The sequence below is a fragment of the Mugil cephalus genome, chromosome 4, assembly GCF_022458985.1.
Source record: "Mugil cephalus isolate CIBA_MC_2020 chromosome 4, CIBA_Mcephalus_1.1, whole genome shotgun sequence".
Classification (NCBI taxonomy): Eukaryota; Metazoa; Chordata; class Actinopteri; order Mugiliformes; family Mugilidae; genus Mugil; species Mugil cephalus.
The window spans coordinates 17,705,324-17,729,149 of record NC_061773.1 but is presented as its reverse complement, the minus strand read 5'-3'; the positions used below and the strand labels follow the sequence as shown (position 1 = coordinate 17,729,149).

Here is a 23,826-nt window from a genome sequence, read left to right as displayed (position 1 = left end):
TTTTATTATTTTTGAGTAATAATGGAAATGAAGCAAAACTGCAAAATCTTTTAATAACCTCAGATTTTCCCTGTGGCACCATTACTTAGTCAAAACTGTGCTATTAGTCTCGGAATGTTTGGAAGCAGTGGTTTACGAGCGGCTCATGAACGCATCGGTGAGGCGACATCTAGCGGTCAGAGGAGGGAACAGCGAGCAGCCTCCAGGCGGTGATATCCAGCGTTGGTGGTGCAGCAGATCAGAGGCTGGGACTCACCCGCAGCTCTGCCCGCACACGCACAGTCTGTCTGTCCGCCTGTCCCCCCCCTCCCTCCACTTTTTGTCCGTCTGTACGGACACCAGAGACACTTGTCCCGCACACAGGCAGGACATGAGGCGGCCATGAGAGCGGCGTTTCCCTGACGGCCTCCATTCACATCCAGAGAGCATCTGCAGCTGAAATCAGAGCGGAGGAGGGGGAACACTGCAGCAGACATGCCGGGCCTGCTCCATATCACACTGACTGGTGAGTCCCCTTTTTATACGAATACACACACATCCCCACAATTCACGCAATCAGAGATATATAATTTGACATTGTTACAAACAGACGACTCATTTCTGTGTCAAAAAAACACAAATCTTTCCATTAAAATATGAAGCAGAAAAATCTTTGGAGACTTTGAAAAACATCACTCAGGAAGATAAACTCACAAACGCATGTTTTAAAATGCTGTGTAAGAGTGCGGAGTGCCGCAAAACGGAATATAATATTGTTATGAATCAGGGTGTAGTCGGCGGTGTGCGCTCCGATGTCTGATTTTGATGAACCTGTGAGGTTAAATCCTGCGAAGAGCGTTTGCAGGCTGGCGGAGTGGAGGCACTTCAATCAGCAGACACACACTGCAGTGTCCGAAACACACACACACACACACACACGCAGCAGGTACAACCAGCTGCTGGGCATAATTAATGACTAAAATAATCATCATCATCATCATCATCATCATCATCATTATCATCATCATCATTATTCTTCAGCAAGCTACAAGTTTTAATTATAATGATCAGCGCTGTCAGCAGTTTTATATCAATGTGGATATAAATAACAATTAAGTGTTGAACCAATATTTGCAAGTAGAGGAGCTGTGTTTATTATGACTAATAGCAACAAATCCAAAAACTATTCAGAAATGTAACAGGAAAAATATATCTTCTTTACTGATTATTGTGTTAGATGCATAAAATATATAAAATATTTTTTGGTGGAAACATCACTTAAGACATTCATTGATCCCCTGAAATAGATGACTAATCAATGGAGTCACTGTTCCATGCCGCACGATAACTATATGTTTGAATAGATTTGATTGATTACTTTTTATAATGATTTTTTTGTTAATGCATATGTAGCTGATTGTTTATGTCATGGAGGCTGGCTGTGTCCATCACGTTTGTTTTTTTAATTTATCATCATCTTCATCAGAACCGGTGCAGAATCTACCCACCCATGAATTCACAGATTCCTTTGAAGAAACATTCCAGCTGTTTCTGGTCAAATATGCAGATTCATGTGTGTGTGTGTGTGTGTGTGTGTGTGTGTGTGTCTGTGGGGCTACACACACAAACACGAATCCTCATTTCCAACGCTGCAGTTTGTTTTTTTTATAAGCTTTGGAAGTAGAAAATGTGTGTTTGTGCCACCAAAAAAATCAAAAAAAAAAAAAAAAGACTAGCATGTCATCAAGGCCTGATAAGAGAGGAACTATTGTGTCTCTCTCGATCGAGGTGAAGGGGATTTGGGGGAGGGTCCCAGATGATCATAAGCTGATCTAGGGGAGGAAGGGGGTCGAACATATTGTACTGCAGTGAAAGATCTAACATGACATTTTATTAGACATGTGAAACAGAAACTGAAAGCATTCTGCATACATTATACATACTGTGTATATTGCATGCAGGGAGAGTACAGCCACTCGATGTTTCCTCTATGACCCCATCATAGCAAGAAGCAAACTGTGCAGCCACAACATAAATAAAAACACCTCATAATTTATTTTCCTTACACGCAACAACAACTGGGACAGTACGAAATTAGGTTTGGTGTAATGGAGAGATCCAGTCCGAATAATTTAGGCCATGCACTGTGCTTTAGCACACGGGTTTACTTTGGTAAACAAGTTTTTGCCAACTCATGTCTTCCCTTTAATGTTACTCTGCAGCTATTTCAACCTGAAGACTGAGTCAAGTTCAGTTTGTCTCACCTGAGTCCACATATGACCGGATACATGTCTGTAAATGTGGGACACACTGGTCGTTGGATGATGTGTTGGAAGAAATGACTGCACATCCTGTCAAGAGGAGTAAATAACGCTGCAACTCTTTGTCTCAAAGGATTTATTGTTGTGAGGCATCACAGACTAGTCAGACTCTTGTATAACATCGGACGGTGTGTTCACAGGAAATCGGGAAACAGTTTTTCCTACTGTTTCTTTGTGTATTTTGAGCTCCCAGCCACACTCAGTAAGAATTTTTTTGTCTTGTTAAGCTCAGCATGGAGCTTATCTGTGTTAAGCTGATAAGGCTAACTCAGCTGTTCAGTACCTCCGCCTGGAAGGATGATGGCAGATTTTTCCAAAGTAATTACTCCGCAAAGTTGCTTTTTGAGACAAAGATTTCAGGGTCATTGCGTAGTTGTGAAACTCGGCATGAGGTGTAAGAGAGACTCTTAGTTATCCAGGTTTTTTTGGATACCAGAGTTGAGGCGTCTGTCTAGTATCATGTCTTTATTGGCAGTATTTACTTCATCATGGCAACAATGGCAACAATAAGCATGTCCCAGGATATTTCTTTCATAGACTGTTGCTAACAATGCGTCACCAACTGGTTCTGCCGCACGAAATGAAGCCTAAACTTCCCAGATGTGTCCGCTGCCATCTTGCTCTACTCGTTTTTAGCTTTGCATGTTGTGTACTTCGTGTCTCCTGTCCAAGTGTGCACACCCACCCCTTGAACCCTCTTTGGCTTACTTGTAATTTTCAAGATGAAAAAATAATATTAGTTGCTAGCTACGTGTCAGCATTAGCTTATAAATACAAGTTAGCGTACATCATCCTACCTTCAAAATATGGTTTAGTTACAGATAACTGCAGAACAGATCTTTTTTTTTGCTCTTAACACAGAAAACACTGTTAGAAAAGGGAATATGCTATTTGGATTTCATTATCACGCATGTGCAGAGAAAACAAAAACTCTGCATAAGTGTAGCGTCTTGCATTCATTCAGTGCCATTTTGTTGTAAACAATTTCAACTCCACAGATGGCTCAGATGGCATGAATGATTACCCTGCTGTTCATTCATCGTTTCCCAGCCGTTCAAGACAAACTTTCTGGCTCGAATAGTGGCTGGTGAAATTCTTCTTTCCTCTACCAGGCTAGCTCATATCTGCTAGCATTGAGGGGGTGGGGTTTATGACTTATACTGCAACCAGCCACCAGGGAGCGATCAAGATCTTTGGGCTTCACTTATGAGCATGTTTAATAAATTGAGCTAATGCGACAACTGCATTTCCTCGAAAGGGCACACGAGGCTGCCTCCAAAATCGAGGTCATGACGTCTATAGCTATATATATATATTCCCATACATCACAACTGACATGGGAGTCCATTTTATATATAACTCACCAGTTTAAATAATAACCATACCTAAAGTTATATATTAATTAGAGTGTGGTCTCTTTGAGTGACAGGGTTTTCTTTCGTTGCCCATTTTTGCTTTTTATACCCACATTCAAAAGACCATTTCACCAGAATCTATCATCCTGTATCTGTGGTTTTACTAAAGGCTTGTGTGTGTGTGTGTGTGTGTGTGTGTAGTCAGATTGAACTTTTTAGTTGTCCTGACAAAGATCTCAAGGGCTGCTGTTTTTTTTTTGTCAAAAACCTGAAAGAAACCCAGTGCCCTTGGTCTCCATCAATAGTTTTTTGTATTTAGAACAAATCAATTACCCTGTAAACAGAGGTCAGTAACAAGAGCACAGGGTTTTATGTGGCCTGTGTTTGAGGTGTCACTCGCTGTTGGCCTGGGTTCCCACTTATTCCTCTGAGGTGCATGGCACGATAACGCAGCATCAGGAAGCCTTCCGTAAAGAGAAAGAGACGAAGGGGAAAGCTACACCAGCACCAGCACGGTGAATTACAAACGATCCATAGACTTTTCACTGAGAAATCGGTGAGGAGAGGCCACATACTGTTATCTTGGTTACAGACAGTGCTTTACAAGGAGCGCCACAATAGGAGAAAGAGTCCGGGATGTCAATCACTAACATAGACGGGGGCGGAGCTTATGACCTATAATGCTCCATACGCTTTGGCTTCTCTTTTGAGGAGCTGTCATGGGCGCCATCTTTTTTTACTGTCTATGATCTTTACGGCAGTAGATGTTTGGTGGTGGTCTGAGAGGTCGTTGGCGTGAATTGGCAGCCATGTTTCTGTCAGTCTGTGACTACTGAGGTAGTTTACCACCTACTACTGACTATATGCATAATGTATTCAAATGTAAGCACTTTGAGCATCTAATGGAAAGGCTATATAAATGTATATAAATCCAATGCATTATTATAATTAAACCTTCATGTTTAAAAGCAGATTTTAAAGCAGAAACTTTTCCAACCTGGTATAAAAAATATTATGGTCTCTGTATCTATTTGCCTATTCATGGCTGCTGTAAAGGGTTTAATGTTTATTTAATGCACCTAATTAAAGTCTTCAAGTTAAGCATAGTTAAGGATTGCTGGCTTGAAAGTTTCAAAATCAATTAAGGCGTGGTTCATGCTTAAAAAGAGCCAGAAGGAGGGAGCTGGCGGATCTGTGCGACGATGGGGGATTGTTGTGGCGTCGGAGAGCTTAACGCCCTGCAGACTTGTTTCAGACATGTTGGCCATGAAGTCGTAATCTGCTCAGTCAGCCCCCGAGGTCAGACAGCCATCTGTGGTCCCAGACAGGGGATGGGAAACATGAAGACGACTGTAGTGAGGGCTCTGCCTCTCAGCAATCGATTGGTGATGGATGGTGAGGGATGATTAAGTGAATCGATAAATTAACCAAAAGTTTGCTGAAATGAAATTGATTAAATTGGATGTTGGACGGATTAGCAGATGAGCAACTAAAAGGATGAGCAGGGGATTTTAGTGCTTCCACCTTCTGATTAAGGAACCAGGTTTTTAATGGTTAATACATTACTGCTGTTAAATTTTATTTGTACATCAATTCAGTGCGTACTATGAGGTCTTTAAGATATGACGAAGCTTGGCCTTAAACGACCCTATATGAAAGGCGCAGTGTTTTAAATTGTACTTTTACAGGGAGACAATAAATTAATAATAAAAGCAGAATGAAGCCACGTGAGTCAGAGATTACCGCTGCGGTCTCTAATAGAAATCCAGCCACTGCTGAGCTCATGAAAAGACTTAAAGACACAAATTTTGGATCCAGTTTATCTCACTCCCTGGAAACACACACAAGTTATTATTTATATCTGCCCTGACATTTGTTGTTTTAGAGACAGAGGTCAGTTTGTAACACTGGAACCTTTCACGCACAAATAAATGAGCAAATCTTATCAGTGTAAAGTACAGGTGTGAACACACCCAGGCACTGAGGACATACTTGACTCATCTGATCCATAGACTGTAGCAGACGTGGACAGCTCCTCAAAAGTGAAGCCAAAGCGTGTAGAGCTCCCCCTGGTGGCTGGCTGCAGTATAGGTCATAAGCTCCACCCCCTCCATGTTAGTGGATGGGACTTGGGCTAAACTAAAGCAGTAAGGTACAAAATATAGCTTCCGTCATTTTTGGTAGTTAAGAAAATGCTGACGCATGGTGAAACTTTTCTGCTAAGTTTTGCTGTAGTTACTTGAAAAACAGGACTTGACATCAGGATGATTGACAGCTGCCACTGACAGACGCTGCCTCAAACGCGCCTTCGCTTTCTTCATGAACTGAATTTCACAGTGAGAGCACTTGCAGTAACTTTCCAAGGGCAGATAAGAGCTCTGTGACGTCTGCGTTTTAACTGTAAACTAAATCACTATAGTGTGTAATGCAGAAGACGCAGTGCTCTTACCTCCACTTATTTCCTGGGCTCCTGTTTATTAAAGTGTGCTGAGTAACAAAACAATAACTGCTGTAAATGTGAATCAGGAGTTAGTTGGAGTTAATTTCATCTCCAACTTCATTCAACCTTTTTTTTTTCCTCTGGGGTTCTTTTTTTCATTAATTCTTACCTGTGATTTGTCCATCTATTATCTGTCATCCATCCTTTTGCATACATTAGTATTAACTTATATAGCTTATTGTTACCAATGTAAAATATGTAGTTAAGATTCATTTGAATTATTTACATTCACCACGTCCGAGTTTACAAAAAATATTTGGTTTGTCATTAAATTTTGTTACGGAGAGAAACGTGAACCATTGCCAATAGTTTTTCCCCTATTTCCCACTAAAAATAGTTGGTCGCGTACGTATGTATTATATATACATGATTATACATATAATGCTTGTTTTAGATGTAATTTAACTTTTATTCTTTAGTTTCTATTTCAATCCTAGAGCATATTTCAATACAGCAGTTCCTCAGGGAGAAGAATAAAATTTAACTTAAACCAAAAGAATTGCTCTAGAATGACATATATACATGCTGCGTGTTTGTCTTCTCTCTCCCGTAGCTCTTCTGGCCAGCTGTGATGCCTTCAGGCTGGGTTCGTCCCAGCATGTCATACCTCTCGGTGCCCCGGTGGCCGGCGTCTACCAGAATGAAGGCCCAGCCCAGCCACGGTTCGTCCAGGAATTAGTCAGAACCAAACGCCACTCTGTCCACGAGCTGGTGAGAGCCCAGCCTCACTTGGTTCATGACATGGGTTGGCCAGAGATACATGAAACAACCCGTTCACAGGCCAAGGCGGAGGCCGTCAACTCCTCTCAGCTGAGCGCGCCTCCGTCCACCCATCAGGGTGCAGCCAGGACTCATGTGGCAGTGGATGAAAGCCTGGATGTGGAGGACGAGATGGAGGTGAGGGATGAGTTTGAGGTGCTGTGCTTTGAGCTGGACAAGGTTGAAACTAATTTTACACTAACGCTGAGTTCAGTGGCCGCAGTAACAGAGTAAAAATATCACCTCACAACTGATTAATGGAAAAATGTCTTTACAACCTCCCACAATAGAGAAATTATGAAATTCGCTTTAAAATGACCGAGACAGTAAAGAAAAGTGATCCCATTACAAACAGTACAATTACAGATTGAAGTAGGCTCCTTTCTATTCTTGTGATGTGTTTGAACCTTTGTCTTAACTGAGGTGTTCCCTTCTGTTTATTCAGTCTTATGTCAGTGGTAAATAAGTAAATAAGTAAAACTTTTGGGGAGTAGATCCTGGAGACTTGAGGCCCACGTACATAGTGTTTGTGAAGTACCACAGAATTTGTGTTCAGTTATGATGGATATGTTGATGGGTAACTCAATAGATAATAACTATAATAAAACAGAAACAAGATCTGGTGAAGTACGAGGGAAAGCAAATTGCATTTAAACAGTAATGCACATTTATTCTCTTACAAATGACCTGTTTTGCATTTACCTACATGCCAGATTTTATTTTATCATGACAGTAATTAAATAATTGAAGTATTGTAAAATTCAAATGCAAAGGCCCCTACTGTCCTGCTGAAACACAATAAAATGTCTTTGGATCTGTCTCTTTTTTCATTTTATAAACATTTAGCTCCTCGCATCAATTTCTTGTATCTGGCTTGTCATTTAAGACGTTTAAAAACGACTAAATATCTTTCCACTTCCAGCGTATGGTCCATCTGGCGGTTCCCCAGGACGCCGAGGGCTACAGGGGACATCCGGACCCAGAGACGGAGCTCCTCGGGGGTCCAGGAGCTGGCGACGCCTCCCAGGAGTCCTCTGGCTTCTACGGGACGGACACAGAGGACAGAGACAGGGGAGAAGAGGGAGGAGAGGACAGGGAGAGGAGAGGGGGCGAGGAGGAGTGGGAGAGAGACACAGGGGAAGACAGAGAGAGGAGAGGGGGAGACGCCGCGGAGGAGAATGACGAGAGGGGAGGAGGGGCCGATGACCGAGATGTAATAGATGCATTAGAGGTCAACCACACCACACCCGATCTGGATGCTCTGATCGGTTAGTATGCATCATCCCCCTGCAGCTGTAGACGTCTGGGTCTAAATGTTTGCCTGGGGGGAAACCAATTCTGCATTCTGAAAACTCTGCCGCTGCTCTTTGCCGGGCAAACATTACATTACATCTGCTACCGTAGCCGTAGCAAACCGAGGAAAGATGGCCCACATCTGGAGACCTTAAAGATCTTAGAATGCTGATTCTGGCAAAGGCAAAGTTTGAGTCTGGGCAGACAGACATCTGTGAAATCACCAGAGTACACATGGAGATGCAGCAGAGAGGGGTAGAAAAAAGAAGAAGCACAGCAGGGCTCCAGGGATTTAAATCACGTAATGTTTGGTGGATTATTCTAACATTTTGTAACATTTTGTGCAGACCTTAATGGTTCTGAGAGGGTGAAGCCTAATTACTCTTTTAGCGCCCGACCTTTCTTCTAGAGCCTCCAGCAGCTTGACATTTGTAGTTTTTGATAGAATGAACTGCCAAAAAATGTAGTCCAGAGATGCATGTTTCCCTGAAGATAAATTCTACTAACTTCTCTGATTCTCAGTTTGTTTTTATGCAGCGTCATCATTAATTCAAACGATGTATGCACCTCTGTTAAGGAAACATTAGATACTAAATACGACGCTGAGCTAGGGCATTGCCTCTCATTCATTAGTTGAGATTCCGGTCGTCAACAACGACAGAGTAACTTGTCATGTGTCTCCCATTGACAAAAGCGAACTGTCAAAGCCTCAAGGAAAGCTCGCAGCAAAAACCATGTGTTTCTGACACGTCTATTTGTCTCAACCAGGCTACAGCCCGTCGTTACAAGCCTCCAGCTCAGAGGAGCCCGGCGTCTCCATCCCGGCTCAGGTGCACGACTCCGGGCTTCAGGAGCATCGTGCCTCCCCCGTCCTGGAGGTGAGGAGAGAGAAATGTGTCATATAATAATAACAACAACAATAATAATAATAAGAAGAAGAAGAATAACTCTAGTGTTAGATATGTGAGTCTACATCAAACAGTCAAACAGCTGGTAGGTTTGATAATGAATTAATAAATAAAAAGAGAAATGACACCTTCAAGCAATTTCTGCCTTTAATAAAAATCTTTTGGCCTTTCAAAGTTTGTTAAATGTGACAAATACCAAAAAGGCAAACAAACAAAGCTCATTCATTGATCATAAAATGTGAGTAGCCTTCCAGAAAAGTCACAAATGTGACATTCGATCATTTCGAGCAGACCCCAACTGTTATTTGTCCCCCTTATCTTTAAGTCCCGATGCTAATTATCCTGAGTTCAGCAGTAAATCACTCCTGTGTTGAAGTTCCATGGCACCGTAACATGGAGAAGTCATCGTCTGCAGGTTGACGCCAACAGGATCAAAGTGAATTAGATGTAATCCAGGGTTCATCCACTGACATACGTGAAATACTTTAGTCTTTGACAGATTGACTCCATCAGCAGTGGCTTGATACTGCCTGGACAAATGTCCACAAATTGTCCATTGTGGCTCCAAAACAGCTGTGGCTCATCAAGAATGGACATGGGCCTTCTGAGCAGCAGACTGTCGTCAGTGGGGGGCCCTTGGGTCAAACAGCAGAACACTGTGTTGTCACAAGATGATCACCGTTATTTTCTTCTCCTGTCAGTGGTTTTAATGTTGTGGCCGATCGGCGTACCACTGAGGATCTCCCATTAACTTAATGTCTGCCACGCAGGTGAGTCCTTCAGAAAAAGAGATGTGGGAGGCAGAGGGGGAGGAAGACGCCCAGTCCAGCGGCTACGGAATCCTTCGCTCCCCCGTCCCCACAGCTGGTCCCTCGTCCTCCGCCGCTTCCTCCGCCCCGGCAACCGGTGGAGACGCCGAAGGAACCGCCACTCCTGAGACCGACACGGGCACAGACTTTGGGCTGCTGGGAAGTTACACGAAAGGTACATCAATGCTAATCTAATCCTTTCATTGTGTTCTTTTACTTTCATAGCCGTCTGGTTTGTACTTAATATTTAGAGATGATTTATTATTTGTGCAGCGAGTCACAGATAAGGAACTATTAACCTGCGTCTGTCCATCAGTACATACACATACTAACTTTGTGGTTTCAGGGGGGAATTATTTACATGTAGAAAAAAACATTTTCCTCTACGGATTAAACTTTAGAGATGCTGGAAGGGAAATGTTGTTACCTGTAAACACAGCCAATATAGCTACTTTTCCATTATTCAAGCTTAGCTTAGCTTAGCTGCTTATCTGCAGGCTATGACTTTATATTTCCCAGCTTGCTTCTGGGCCATTTAATTCAGGACATATGTATTTCTTATTCAGCACTTCAGGGTCTCACTCATGTGATTTGTCCTGTGAAACACAGTAATGAAGCACATCCAGATCCAACCCTTCATTTTCGCTGATGTTTCCAGCAGAGACTTAACGTTCCAATAAATATTTATAAGCGTTCGCCGCTTGTGTTTTATCTCTTGCTTGTTTCTTCAGATTTGCCTGAGGATGACGAGAGGGAGAGGAAGGAGAAAGAGGAGGAAACAGATCTGACGCACATGAACGCATTCACCCAGAATCCCACTGTGGCGGAGGTTGGCTTGGCTCCCAGCAGGGAGCCTCTGCAGCCCAGTGTGGAGGAAGAGCACGAGCTGAAAGGTGAGCAGCAGCTAGTGGCCGGTACGAATCTCACGTGGAAACTGTATGCATCTGCAGCATCATCAGACACAAATACGTGGAAAACTTTTCCTCCGTCCAGGATTCAGACTGAAAGACAGAAGCGAGGATGCGGACGAGAAGGAACGCAGAAAGGCGGCGAGGGAGGAAACCAGAGCCCGGCACGTCAACCCGCTCGGCGCGGATCCTTCCCCGACGGTCGGCGTCCCCGAGTCGTCCTGGGATTGGCTGGAAAGGACCACGCCCCTGCAGACCGGGAGGTCAGAGGTCAAGGGGGGTGGGGTCACAGAGGTCCTCCCGCCCTACAGTGACTCCATGCTGGAGGAGGTGCGCCAGGTACTCTCTCACATTTAGAGGAGGTTGACGTCGACTCAATCTCACGTTTACTGTGATTCACGTTGTTTTGTTGTTTTCCACCTTTCAGGTAGTGTGCGTAGACTGGAGTGAGCTGACCGGACGAGGATACGTCATCCTGAACATGACGCAAAACCTGAAATGCGTAAGTTCAGAGAGTTGATATTCAAATCAAAGGTGCCACATTTATCGCTTTAAATCACTTTAAGTGTTTAAATTAAAATAGTGGCTGTCAGCACCGACCATCAACATACCTGAAGTAAATGGAAGAACTGTAAGACGTGCAGAAATAGACATAAAATCAACAGTAACAGTTCAGTCTTTGAGACTCAAAATTTAACTTTATCATATTGATCAAGACATATCTGCACTCAGACAGCTGGGACACCGCGCTGCTGTCAGTCCAGGTGGGAACAAGAAATAGTGCCGGTGAAAACGCGTATTGTAGGGGCGAGCATGGTTAGCAGGCTGTTACTAACCCCTATTTGTCTCCTTGCACTCACAAACAACATGACACGCAGTATTTACTGAACGGGAGGATGATCAATGCATTTTCCCAAACAAGATCAGCGTTGATTCAATCAGAGGGAACTCGGGAAGCGAATGCTTGTTGTTTCACGCTGGAAACATTTTGCAAGAAAGTAAGTTTTTCTTGTCCATTATAAAGTTTAACTCGGTTTTTAGAAAACGTACTAACGCGCATCCACGTTACCATGGTTACCACTGCGTCGAGAAGAAGTCACACAAAGCAGCGGTTTGAAACTGGGGTGTCAAACATACGGCGCGCTGGCCAAAACCCTGCCCGTCAGAGGGTCCAGTCTGGCACGAAGCACAATGATCCCACGCATGAAATCTCCGTCCGTCCTCTGACTTTCACGAGTTACACTGAAATCAGACAGTTACAGTTATGTTATTGAAATGTGGCTTCATCATCAATTCACATTTGAGAAATCACTTCTCCATCATTAAGTCATTTTGTGCTGCTCTCTTATTTATTTATAATAATAATTCATGATGATAAAGTAACAAATTGAAGATGTCCATATATATAGATAGATAGATAGATAGATAGATAGATAGATAGATAGATACTTCTCTGTCTGCGGCAGTCACATGCTTCAGTCCACATGCTTTCACAATAGCCTGACCCATGTTTTTATTTGCCCTCGAAACCAGTTTTTTAATGCAGAAGCTATTCACTGATTTAGATTAAACATTGTTGTCATAATTGCACAGGTACATACACAACAAAAAGCTTTTTTTCCCTACCAGCTCCCAGAAGTACAAATTTCAATGGGTGTAACGTTTTTTAACTGAAGAACGAGCCAGACTTTCCTCCCACGCTGTCGGAGAAAGACAAGGAGGGAAGAAGGACGTCTGTTTTAAAGCTGCAAAGACGAGACTGCTGGAGGTCCTTTGTCATTTTTGTGTGCGCGATGGCGAGGGAGGAAGCGCCGTGTCGCCATGGCGGCAACACAAACCCTCACTGCGACCGCGGCGTCACATCCCCTCTCCTCTTCTTTATTAGAGCAGACGTTGTCACTCTGTGCAAGTTCACACGGAAAGTCAGCTGATGACGTGGAAACGTGTGTGTGTGTGTTTGTGCGACAGGAGGAGTTTCGGGCAGACCAAGGCGTACGTTTGTTGAAGATCATGGAGCGAGTGTTTGCTCGTAGGATGAACAGCCCTGAAGGATCATGGGTAATCTACCTCAGCAAGCCGACACACCAGCAACACCAGCTGCTGATGAACGTGGCATCTGAGCACGGTACACACACACACACACACACACACACACACACACTTGTGAAGATCGTAACACAAGTATACCCAAGTTTAATATTTCCATTTCAGTTGTTGTTGGTCAGGTTTTCTTTGTCTACTGTTAGAACTCGTGTGAAAACCTGCTGATGTTTTGAGTAATTTTCTGTGGAAATGTAGAAAACTGTGAGCGGTGCCAATATTTTTTTAAGTTGCACCATATTACAGGAAAACCAGTTCCCATTTATTCCTGCCTACAGCCAACCCCGCACAACCTTTAGCAACTAGCCTCGGAGGCTGAGTTACAGAGTAAATGAGGGCAGCTCAGACAATAAGTCTATTTTTAGTTTTTCTCGGGTCGGGCCTGTTGTGCCTCGGCAATAGGGCACCTATGATCGTAAGAAGACACGACTTCAGTAAGAAAATATGACCCAGGCCGCCTCGTAAGCCGAAAGAAGTTCTGATGGGTGCAGCCTGAAACATTCGATTTTTTGCAGAAAGCAGACAGGTGTCTGACATTCTTTCCTTCTCGGGACAAAAATAGATGTTTCGACGTCACAAGCGTACTTTTTTTTCTCTTTTCTTTAGCAACTCTGTCAGGTGTAAAATCAGAAAACCTTGAACAAGCAGCGAGCATGCCGACTGATTGATTCAGGATGTTCTGAACATAATTAGTTCTCTAACACACGCGCTGACACTTCACTGTGTTGTTGCCTCACGCTTGTCTTTACACGTGTCTTTCAGGAGTGATAGCTACCAAGGACGTGCTGGAGATGCTGGGACAGATCAGGAAAAGTCTCAATAGGGTACGACGTCCGCAAACAGTTTGAATTCACAAATGAAGCCAGGTTTCACCAGTTTCTGGAAATTTACAACTCAGCAAGAACATTTTCACGTTGTCATTTATTATTAAATGTCCCCTACTCTCGCTTTCTCTGACGTTTGCTGTCATGGGGCTCAAATTGTCTTCACTTCAAAAATATAGATACATACTTTTCAACTTGATCAGGAGGGAGAGGGATGTTTATGAGACAATAATAGCATAGGCATCTCCTCCACCTTCACCAAACAGTTCAATGACACATTTCACATCCTCTAAGGAATTAGCAGAGGCACAAACATGAAGCACAAAACATTAAGATGTAACAGCCGAAAATAGCAGAAAATAAGTGAGCACAAGGTACAAGATGTAGAATATAGTGACAACATATACATATACGACACTTCGAATGTGCAAATGTTGTTTGCGTTGTACAAGGATGCAAAAGATGTGTGTAAATGTCACATTGTCAACAATATGTGGAGATGATATATGTTAAAATCAATAATTCAGTAGCCCGATGGCCTGTAATATCCAGTCATGCCACTGATTGATTTTGTGTGTGTGTGTGTGTGTGTGTGCGCCTCTTCAGGTGGGCATCCAGAACTACAGCGCCGCCAGCACCTGTCAGTCTCGGCCCAGCCAGACGCGCAGCGACTACGGCAAACTCTTTGTGGTTCTCGTGATCATCGGCTCCGTCTGCATGGTCATCATCACGTCCGGGTTCATTTACATCTGCTGGCAGAGGCGGCTGCCCGGGACTAAGACAGCGGTAGGTCGACGCACGCATCTGCACGCACACATCAGTCCATTCTCTTATATAACTAACCAACTAGCCAAAGCTTCCATGTCGATGGAAACTTTTTTTTTTATATATATATAATGGCATGTTGAGTCACCTCCATTATAACATCAATATTTAATCACACACTCCCCTGCCAGTTCATTAGGTACCCTAGTGAGATCGAATGCATTCTAATATCACAGTCCTGCATTAAAATCTCAGCCTCAGGAAGGTTATGATATTCAGCTTTTCATTCAAATAACTGATTCAGCTGTGTCTTCATTTTGGAGGTTGCGGTTTTTAGTGCTAATGGACTGTGTTGTGTTGCGCTGACACATGTTGTTAAGTGGGTTCGAAACACTCTGATGTTCAGTTCAGTCCAGTTTAACAGCACAACAAACTATATCTTCGAAAAAACAATCACACAGTTGAAACACCGTCGTGGACCGTCGGGAAGCTAAGATTTAGTGCAGGGCTGTTCATTTGTAATGCATTCGTTTTATCTAATGGACCTAATGAACGTGAAAGTGACTAAACACCAGTTTCTATATTTTCGGTCGTGCAGAATGAAATTTAACAGGTTTCCACTTTACATATTTAACTTAGATATAAACAAATACTGAGAAATGTTTTCTTTCACATTAAATGTATTCCTGCCATATCATTGTTATTGTTCTAAGTGTGATGGTGAGCGCATGCATCTGTTTTTGTGTTGTTGGTTTTGCATGATACCCTGGACTCTGAGCAAACTCTGTCTTCCATAAGCAGCGAAAACCAGTTTAGTTCCATTGCTCGGTTCAGATTGTAGTAGGATTGACAGAGGGAGAGGACCCAGCTACAGGAAACGTGTTTCAAAAAAAGGTTTAAAAAACTTACTGAAAGGTCATGTAGGTTGAATCCGTATATCTTATATTGAGTCCATGTCTATTTTTTTGTTGTATTTCAGGACTGACTTACATATTTTGCATGTAACGGCCGACCGGGCTCCTTGCCCGTCTTCTCGGAGGCGTCCATGTTGTCACCTTCATGTGATCAGTGACGAAGACTAGCCTGTTTGATCTAATGAACACTAACGTAAAATAATCCTTTGCTGCTCTTTTTTAAACCACAGTTTCGCGCCGAGGAACTCCACTTTGTGGAGAATGGTTACCACGACAACCCCACGCTGGACGTGACCAACGACCCCCACCCTGAGATGCGAGAGAAAAAGCCGAGCGCCAACGGGCTGGCGGGAAGTGGAGGAGGAGGAGGAGGAGGAGGAGGAGGAGGAGGAGGGGGAGAAGGAGGCGGGGGGGAGGAGGGCAGCCGCTGGCAGGTGACTGGATGACACACGATCGATTGATGACTGATTTACAATTCATTCGGTTCATCAACGGTGTCCAGACTCTCGTCTTTATTTTTTCAGGTGTTCGTCAATCAGGCGGCGACTGAGGAGGAAGAAGAGGAGCAGGACACGCACCTCTGATTGACCAAGATGAAGAGGACGTGTCTTTATGTAGACAGACTGTGGACGAGAGGACTGTGGTGGAAGAAGAGAAAGGAAAGGAAGAATACAAAACGTATTTGAGAGGAGGGAGAGAATAAGGCATGAAGTCTGAGTGACAGATGTCACAAATCTGAGTTAAGGAAGGACTGAGGCTGGGAGGGGGGGGGGGCAATACCAGAGGAGTCACTGACGCCATCTTGGAGATTAGAAATTGGGGGTTTACATAAGAAAATCTATTCCTGGGCCAAACCTGAATTCAGCTAAAGGTAGGAATCTTCCCGGGTGTTATCAAAGACGTCAAAATACTTGAGAATCCATGTTCGGTCATAAGTGATGTGATAACACCATGAACCATGAACCACTCCTGTTTCGTGTGCCTTACGCTTTTAGCTCTTTGTACCGTGGCTGCACAAGACAATTTAAACTTAAGCTAGTGACAAATCATGAGCTATTCCACCTTAAATGTTTGAGGGTACGTTAACATTTAATTTAATTCCAAGAAGACATTGTGTACTTTGATCGCAGTCGAATTTCACAAAGTACGTTTAGTTATTTTCTGCTAAATTATAAATTGTCTATTTGACTACATTTCATAAAGACACACTGTACTCTTTACTCAGTCAGATCAGTATTTTACATGTTGACAGTATGTAAAGTAGTCAGAATTAGCTGCACATACAGTACAGAGGTAAAATTACAGTGATAATAATCCAGAAATATGTATTATTTAAAAAAAAAAGTTACTTTTAGTGCTTTAAGGTGATATTGTGAATGTAAAATTAGGAATGGGAGTATTTTTACAAGGTGCCATCATGTATCAGTAATTATCCTAATAATATCCTAATGTCTGACCACAGTGGCGGCAGTGACTCCTCTTAGCTACTCCTCCAAACTACTGATGCGAAGGTTAAAGCCTGTTGCGACTTTGAAAGTAAGGTTTTGGCACTTTATCGATTCCTCTTGGAAATAGTGACTATCATCATTAAAATGCTGCATCCTGTTAAATGTATCACATACAGTGACTGAAATATCTCTATTTTGCTTATAGGAATGGTCGTAACCGCTGAGGATGTTTACTCATGTGATTGCTATACTTACGTGCTCTTATAGCCTAATATGCTTTCTTTTCCAATAGTGCTGGAATGGCTGCCGTGCGCTCCGTGGCTAATTCTTGAGGCTGTGACACTTATGGGCAACATTTAGAAGTCAAAAGCATGAAAATATACAAAGGTGAAGTGTTGAAGTTTAAATTCTGAGTCGCTGTTGTAGTGGTCTGTGGTCACGTCTGGGTCATTCAAGACTCAAATCAAAACGTTCAAATCTGGAGTTACGCCCCGTGCACCACGATCATGACCAATTCACGTTCCGAGTCACAGCAGCTGAGTGGAACCGATCACTACAGTCACGTTATTTTAGTCTCCGGTCGTTTGAGTCACACATGTCATTTCCAGAGCCACTGTTGTCACGTTCAAGTGACTCACGTGTCAGTACGGTAAATAACACTTAAATGTCTGATTCAACACGCTCACGTTAAGTTCATACACTGTGTGCACAGTTATTAGGTGCATTGTATATTTGAGGATTCATTTTATTATTAAACAAAACAACTACAACGCTGCGGCTCAATCCAAAATGTTTCAATTAACCTCAAACATGAATATTTAAGAAAGTAAAAGTTTTGGCTATGGCAGACTTTTTGCGGCTTCTCAAATCTTTGGCAGTTAATTTGCTTCTTCTTCTTCTTCTTCTTTTTTTTCTTGTGACCTTGTTGACTATTTGCACAGAAGCATTTAATGGTTCTATAGTCACGTCTCAGTATCTTGGTAATTTCAAGAGTGCCGTGTCCCTCTGCTGTGAAAAACTATTTAAAATGTTTGACTTTTCAGAGTCAAGAGTTAAATCTGTTTTTTTTTGTAATTTTTTTTTTTTTTTGGCAGACTTTGCCTTCGGATATGAAGCTGCTAATAATTATAGACACCTTCATATAAGGGGTGGATCTCGCCACACCCTCCCTGATTAGACAAATAGACCTGATATGCTTAATACATTTACACAGCTTGGAGTGGGCAAATATACATACCAAATATATTTACTATATACAGTACATATATATATATTAGCAGAATACTGTCTTGTCTAATAATTGTGCACACAGTGTATGTTCATGTTCTCGGTCATTGAGATCCTGTCACCATGTTCATTTCTGCAGACGATGGTGATGTCGTTATGGTCACACAATTTGTAGACAACAATATGTCATAAAAGTTTGATTCCGAGACACTAAGGTAATTTAAGTGTCACTAAAGTCATATCCGTGTCACTGTGGTCTTTTTCTGACCTTCACAGATCATGTCTGGCTGTCCGATGTCCAGGTGAACTCACAGGTTCTAAATATTAAAGATATTTTTGCTCACTGACTCAAGTTGCTGCAGGAATGGAGGCAGACAATCACTATTGCTATTGATATTGAGCACCGATTTTTTTTTATTTTTTTTTTTTCTGTTTTGTTGTATTGGGATGATGTCGACGCCGCATTGTCAGCCTCCATTCCCGCCGCAGGTAGTACCGCCCGTCTGTGTTTCATCAAGATGTAGCCTGCGTTTTAGCTCTTTTCTTCTGACTTTTCTCGATGTAACAATAACTGTGTATGGCTTCACTATAATCTCCGCTGATTGATATGTACTTTGTCAGCTAAGCAGGATGTGCCGAGTGTTCAGGAGACACTGGGACACGGGGGGATCTACGGAAAATGCTTTAAATGACCGCCTACAGAGTAAATGATCTGTTCCTAAGAGCACAAGATTCAGAGACAGTCTGCAGAGAGACAGCATCGATGAGCATGTAGCTTTCAGCACTGCAGTAAGCACAGATATAACAAAACTTACAGCTGATGTTGCTTTTATTTCATGAATGAGATACTTTGCTGGAGAAAAATTGTGTTGCGTTTTTGTGCTTAAACTGAACTGAAATCGTTTAAATTATTATTTCACACAGGTTTTTCTTTTTCAGAATCTGAAGCTCGTGGATCTTTGCATTTGTTAGCAGCAGTGCTAATGCAAGTCAATGGGTATTCAGGTGTAGCAAAAAAACTAATGACCCTTTGTTTGTACAAAGAAAACAGGTTAAGATTTTTCGTAGAGTTTTTAACTTTTAAATATTTGGTTGGTTTCATATTCTTATATTTTGGGGGGGTATATTGCCTCTCTTACGTTACAGATCTTTTTTGTGTCTGCATTTTGATCACATCTTGCTTTTTGGTTGTCAGTGTAATACGTTAAGTGTGAAAAATAAAGTTTGAAGAAAACGTGTTTGCTTGACGTTACTTTATTCTTGAAGTCACGAGCCGAAGGAGAATATTATTAGAGAGAATATTAATTTGTCGTGTAGGCAGTTTAGTTACTGACTCAGAGTGAGACAGAAGTCTGAGACGCACACAGTGACCTTTTCGGTTTCCATTTTATGAAACCCTATAACTGCATCTTACATCCTGATTCTACAAACAAAATGCTAAGAGTTTTGTTGTTATTCAAAGCTGCACACCAGCAGTAGAGACTCATCCAACAGCAGACCTGGAAAAAATAATAAACTGAAAAAAAGGAAATAATAAAAAACAATAAAATGAATGATTTACAGGTATCTGTGTATAAAATATATAATGATATTGCAGATTACTTATGCAATGGCAGGGCTACGTGGAGTCTTGAATGATGTTGCAGTTTTTTTACACTTTTTTTTTTGCAGTGTCTTGTATGGGAGGAAGTGAGGCGTCATAAATAACAAGAACTAAAGAAAAACAACTAAAAGTGTTATGTGGACATCACTATACAGCTCACTCTGAATTAAAAAAATAAATAATAATAATAAAAACACACACACACAAATTTATCATTCAGAAGATGAAATAAAAGTTTGTAATTTCTGCTAAAACTACTTATTATATTAACCCTAATATCTATTTGTTGATTAACCAGTGAGAAAATCTTCTTAAACCTATGTATTTTTTTATCAAGTTTATTTTTACTTACTCTGAATCTATGGCACATTATATTTACACAGCAAATGCTGTGGAGTTAAATTTCTGGTGGCAAAACTTTAGCAAGAATCGAGTTAATTATACCCTTTGTAGAGTTATATATAAGTGTTATATATAACTCTCTGAGGACAAATAGTTGGTGTTAAAGTGTGAGTGCTGGGGAATTAACTGTGTAACTTATAATTAGTGTCAGTGCAACATATTTAACTCTCACTCTGAACCTGGGTATCTCACCTTAGGTGTCAATTTATTTATTTATTATACCCATACGTGGACAGTCATCCTGAGAACTACTGGCTGACTTTTACTGATGAGGAAGCTTTGTGTGGTGAATACAAGTGGTATAATGTTATGTTTGATGCTAAAATTGACTGTTCTCACATGTCCCGTACAGTGCTGTATCAGAACACCGAGCTAATGCTAACATCAGCCATGATTAAGTCAGTAAATGCTAATTTATGGATAATTACACAGTTAACATAAGTAGGCTATTACAGTTGTTACAGCTGATGATGAACTCTGAGCATAGCTCGATTAAGCTGTACGTGTAAACATACTGAGTCCTGATTTGGATTAAAGACCGCATCTACTCAACAGGGGTGCTCCTACGTAAGCAGCGTTTTCCCTCATTCAGTCATTAAGGTCAGGCTGGAGATCAATAAATAATAAGTTGTGTGTGTGTGTGCCAGGTCATGACACACACACGCAGCGATAGAGGTCCGCTAGAGACAATAGATGTTAAAATATTCTACATCTAATAATGTTGAGGTTTTGCATACAGAGCACAATACTGAGATGGGATCTTGGGAAGCATTTGGAGACGTATGTCAATGTCTAACTACACCTAAAGATGGTCACTTGCAATCCAATAGTCCAGATCGGATCTTAATGCAAGGTCTGAAGAGGCGCTAGGGAGCACATGACATTATGGAGGTCATGACCGAGTGGGGCTCTAAAATCCAGACAGGCACAGAGAGAACATGCCTGTTATTATAGTATAAAAATACTATAAGGGCCACTAATGGCCTTCCACTGGATTGGCTGGGGGCTACACCGTAAGCATGAGCCTGGTGTCTTGAGGAGGCTGAGACCTCCACCCGCAGCCACAGTGGGCTGATCATCTGGCTGTTGGGTTGGACAGACCAGAGTCAGCGGAGGTCCAACCTCCCAAAACTATTAGTGACAATGAGAAACAGGACCTATTTAAAAGCTCCTGCTGGTGATTTGATGATGTCATCATGACATTTATGATGACATCATTGAGAACAAGAACAAATGTGGCTAATAGTCACGCCCCTTAGAGGTTTATTTTAAACCAGCCAATGTTGTTTGAACTGGACACAGCACTATAAGGTCATGACCATAGACTGTTTAAGGTAGCGGGATGAAAATATTCCGGAAAGAGATTACCCCAAATCTGGCCACACCTAAAGATGGGCCCAAATCCCTCAACAATTGCTCAGATGTTGCTTTTAAGAATTGAACGTGACATTGCTGCAAGGTCTTGGTCCAGTAGCCGATTTCTCATCACCTGACACATCATGTTTGTTTCTGTCATTTTCATGTGCTCTCATGTTCCTTGGTAGCATTAAGATCCTGAAGGATCCTCATTGGACACCAAGCCTCCCAAGTGGTAGTCATGACACCTGAACAACAAGGGGCGTGGCCATTTTTTCCCCTATTCTCAATGATGTCATCATGACATCATCACCAATGTCATGATGACATCATCAATTTACCAGCAGGAGCTTTTAAATAGGTCCTGTTTCTCATTGTCACTAATAGTTTGGAGGTTGGGCTGAAAGGTCCAACCTCCTCCGCTGACTCTGGTCTGTCCAACCCAACAGCCAGATGATCAGCCCACTGTGGCTGCGGGTGGAGGTCTCAGCCTCCTCAAGACACCAGGCTCATGCTCACGGTGTAGCCCCCAGCCAATCCAGTGGAAGGCCATTAGTGGCCCTTATAGTATTTTTATACTATAATAACAGGCACGTTCTCTCTGTGCCTGTCTGGGTTTTAGAGCCCCGCTCGGTCATGACCTCCATAATGTCATGTGCTCCCTAGGGCGTCTACAGACATTAAGTTCCGATCTGGACTATTGGATCACAACTGACCATCTTTAGATGTGGTCAGACCCGACATTGACATCTATTGTCTCTGATGCTGCTCCAGAAAAAAAGAGCAGCTCTGTTTTATGTGTGTGCGTCATGACTTTGCACACACGCACAACCTATTACTTATTGATCTCCACTCTGACGTTAGTGAATGAATGAGGCAAAACGCTGCTTACGTGGGAGCGCCCATGTTGAGTGTAGGTGGTCTTGTGTTTCTATCAGCAGGAATTCTGCTGTGACCCTGAGATCAGTCTTGCATGTCGGCTGGAGACAGTTCAACACCTGCTGTAGGAGCCGCAGGACTCATTCTCTCTCATTTTACTTGATGTTTGGGAACAAAATACCTGGAGGCTTAGCTAAAGAGAAAACTAATTTTACATAGAAGTTTCCTATAGGTCTTGGACACTTGGTAACTTGGTATGATTTATTTTTCTCTACATTTTGGAATAATTAATGGAATTCTCTCTACCTCTACAAAGGAAACATGTTCACTATACTGTCTTGCACTAGTCTTATTAAGGACTATTGCATCCCAGTCTTGTTTTAGACATCACAACTGGTGTGTGTGTGCGTCAGATGTGGATTAGCGATGGTTCAGAAAAACACGCCAGTCGGATTAAATAAACAAAAGCAAACTAAAAGTTGGTGACAAATAAAAATACGCCTCCACAAATCAGGAACTCTGAGGCTTGTGATCGTGATTTGTGTGTGGACCTGTTGAAATGGACTTGCAGGTGAGCAGTCTTAATTATTTTGTGAATGAGTGCGTAGGTCTTCTTGACCGACTGCTGTCTCCAAGTGAGTTTACAGAAACTCCTTCATGCTATCCTCTACTCTACCTGGCTGTGGGCATGTTGTGATCTGTATGTAAATACCAGCCGTGGTGACCAGTATTATACTTCCTGTTTTAGGTTAGACTGAGTGTTATTTACACGTTTTTGCTGAACCTTTCTTAAAGCTCCGATGGGTAAAAACACCCGAGTAATACAAAATGAACTTGGTAGTTCCTGGCGAACCAAAGGGCTGCACCATAACAAATTAACTATTAATTTAAACAGTTTTCGGGAAGAATGGAACATGGCTTCAGTGAGGTTTAAGGGTACAAAGACTTCTGGCCTATTCTCTATTAATCCTTAATTCTTATTCTTAATCAGACCAAGATCACATTCCTGCAGAATATCAAACCAGGCAGTGCTGTTATCAAGCAGATAAGGTGGACTGCCTCTGTGCATGTAATGAGGTTGCTCTCCATCTCCTGTAGTAAATGGGAACTAACTGAATCTGACATGACAGTACACATGGGACGGTAGGTGAGGGTTCAGCAGGGGCCCAATAGTTTTTTTGTTTGTTTTGCCACAGCCCTTGTGAACAGATCCCTGTAGCTTTTCATTTATCATAGATTTCATAGATTTTGACGTATTTATTCATATCTAAACATTTTCAAACTGCTATGTCTATGATGTAATGTTGTTATCCACTCCTACCTCATCATCAGCTATATCTTGTATCTGTATCATCAAGAGATTCTACATGTTTGCTTCAGTCAGATGTATGTATCTATGACAGACGTATGTTTATCTAATTCCTCCTTCTCTTTACCGTCTCTGCCCAACCGGCCTTTGGCAAATGGGTCCCTTCA

General features: G+C 42.2%; 1 protein-coding gene across 2 annotated transcripts; it reads left to right on the top strand.

Moving 5' to 3' along the window:
* The first annotated feature begins 132 nt into the window (after positions 1-132).
* On the top strand, positions 133-19,348 carry podxl2 (podocalyxin-like 2). Of its 2 annotated transcripts, none has more exons than XM_047584214.1 (13): positions 133-505; positions 6,709-7,052; positions 7,837-8,182; positions 8,976-9,085; positions 9,886-10,099; positions 10,656-10,817; positions 10,918-11,162; positions 11,260-11,334; positions 12,801-12,957; positions 13,695-13,756; positions 14,363-14,542; positions 15,666-15,869; positions 15,960-19,348. In XM_047584214.1, the coding sequence occupies exons 1-13, from the start codon at positions 475-477 to the stop codon at positions 16,017-16,019; spliced, it is 2,190 nt and encodes a 729-aa protein (XP_047440170.1). In that variant the 5' UTR covers positions 133-474; the 3' UTR covers positions 16,020-19,348. The 2 variants fall into 2 exon arrangements, with proteins under 2 accessions (XP_047440170.1, XP_047440168.1); XM_047584212.1 differs by having other exon boundaries at positions 134-505; positions 10,918-11,171.
* The last annotated feature ends 4,478 nt before the right edge of the window (positions 19,349-23,826 follow it).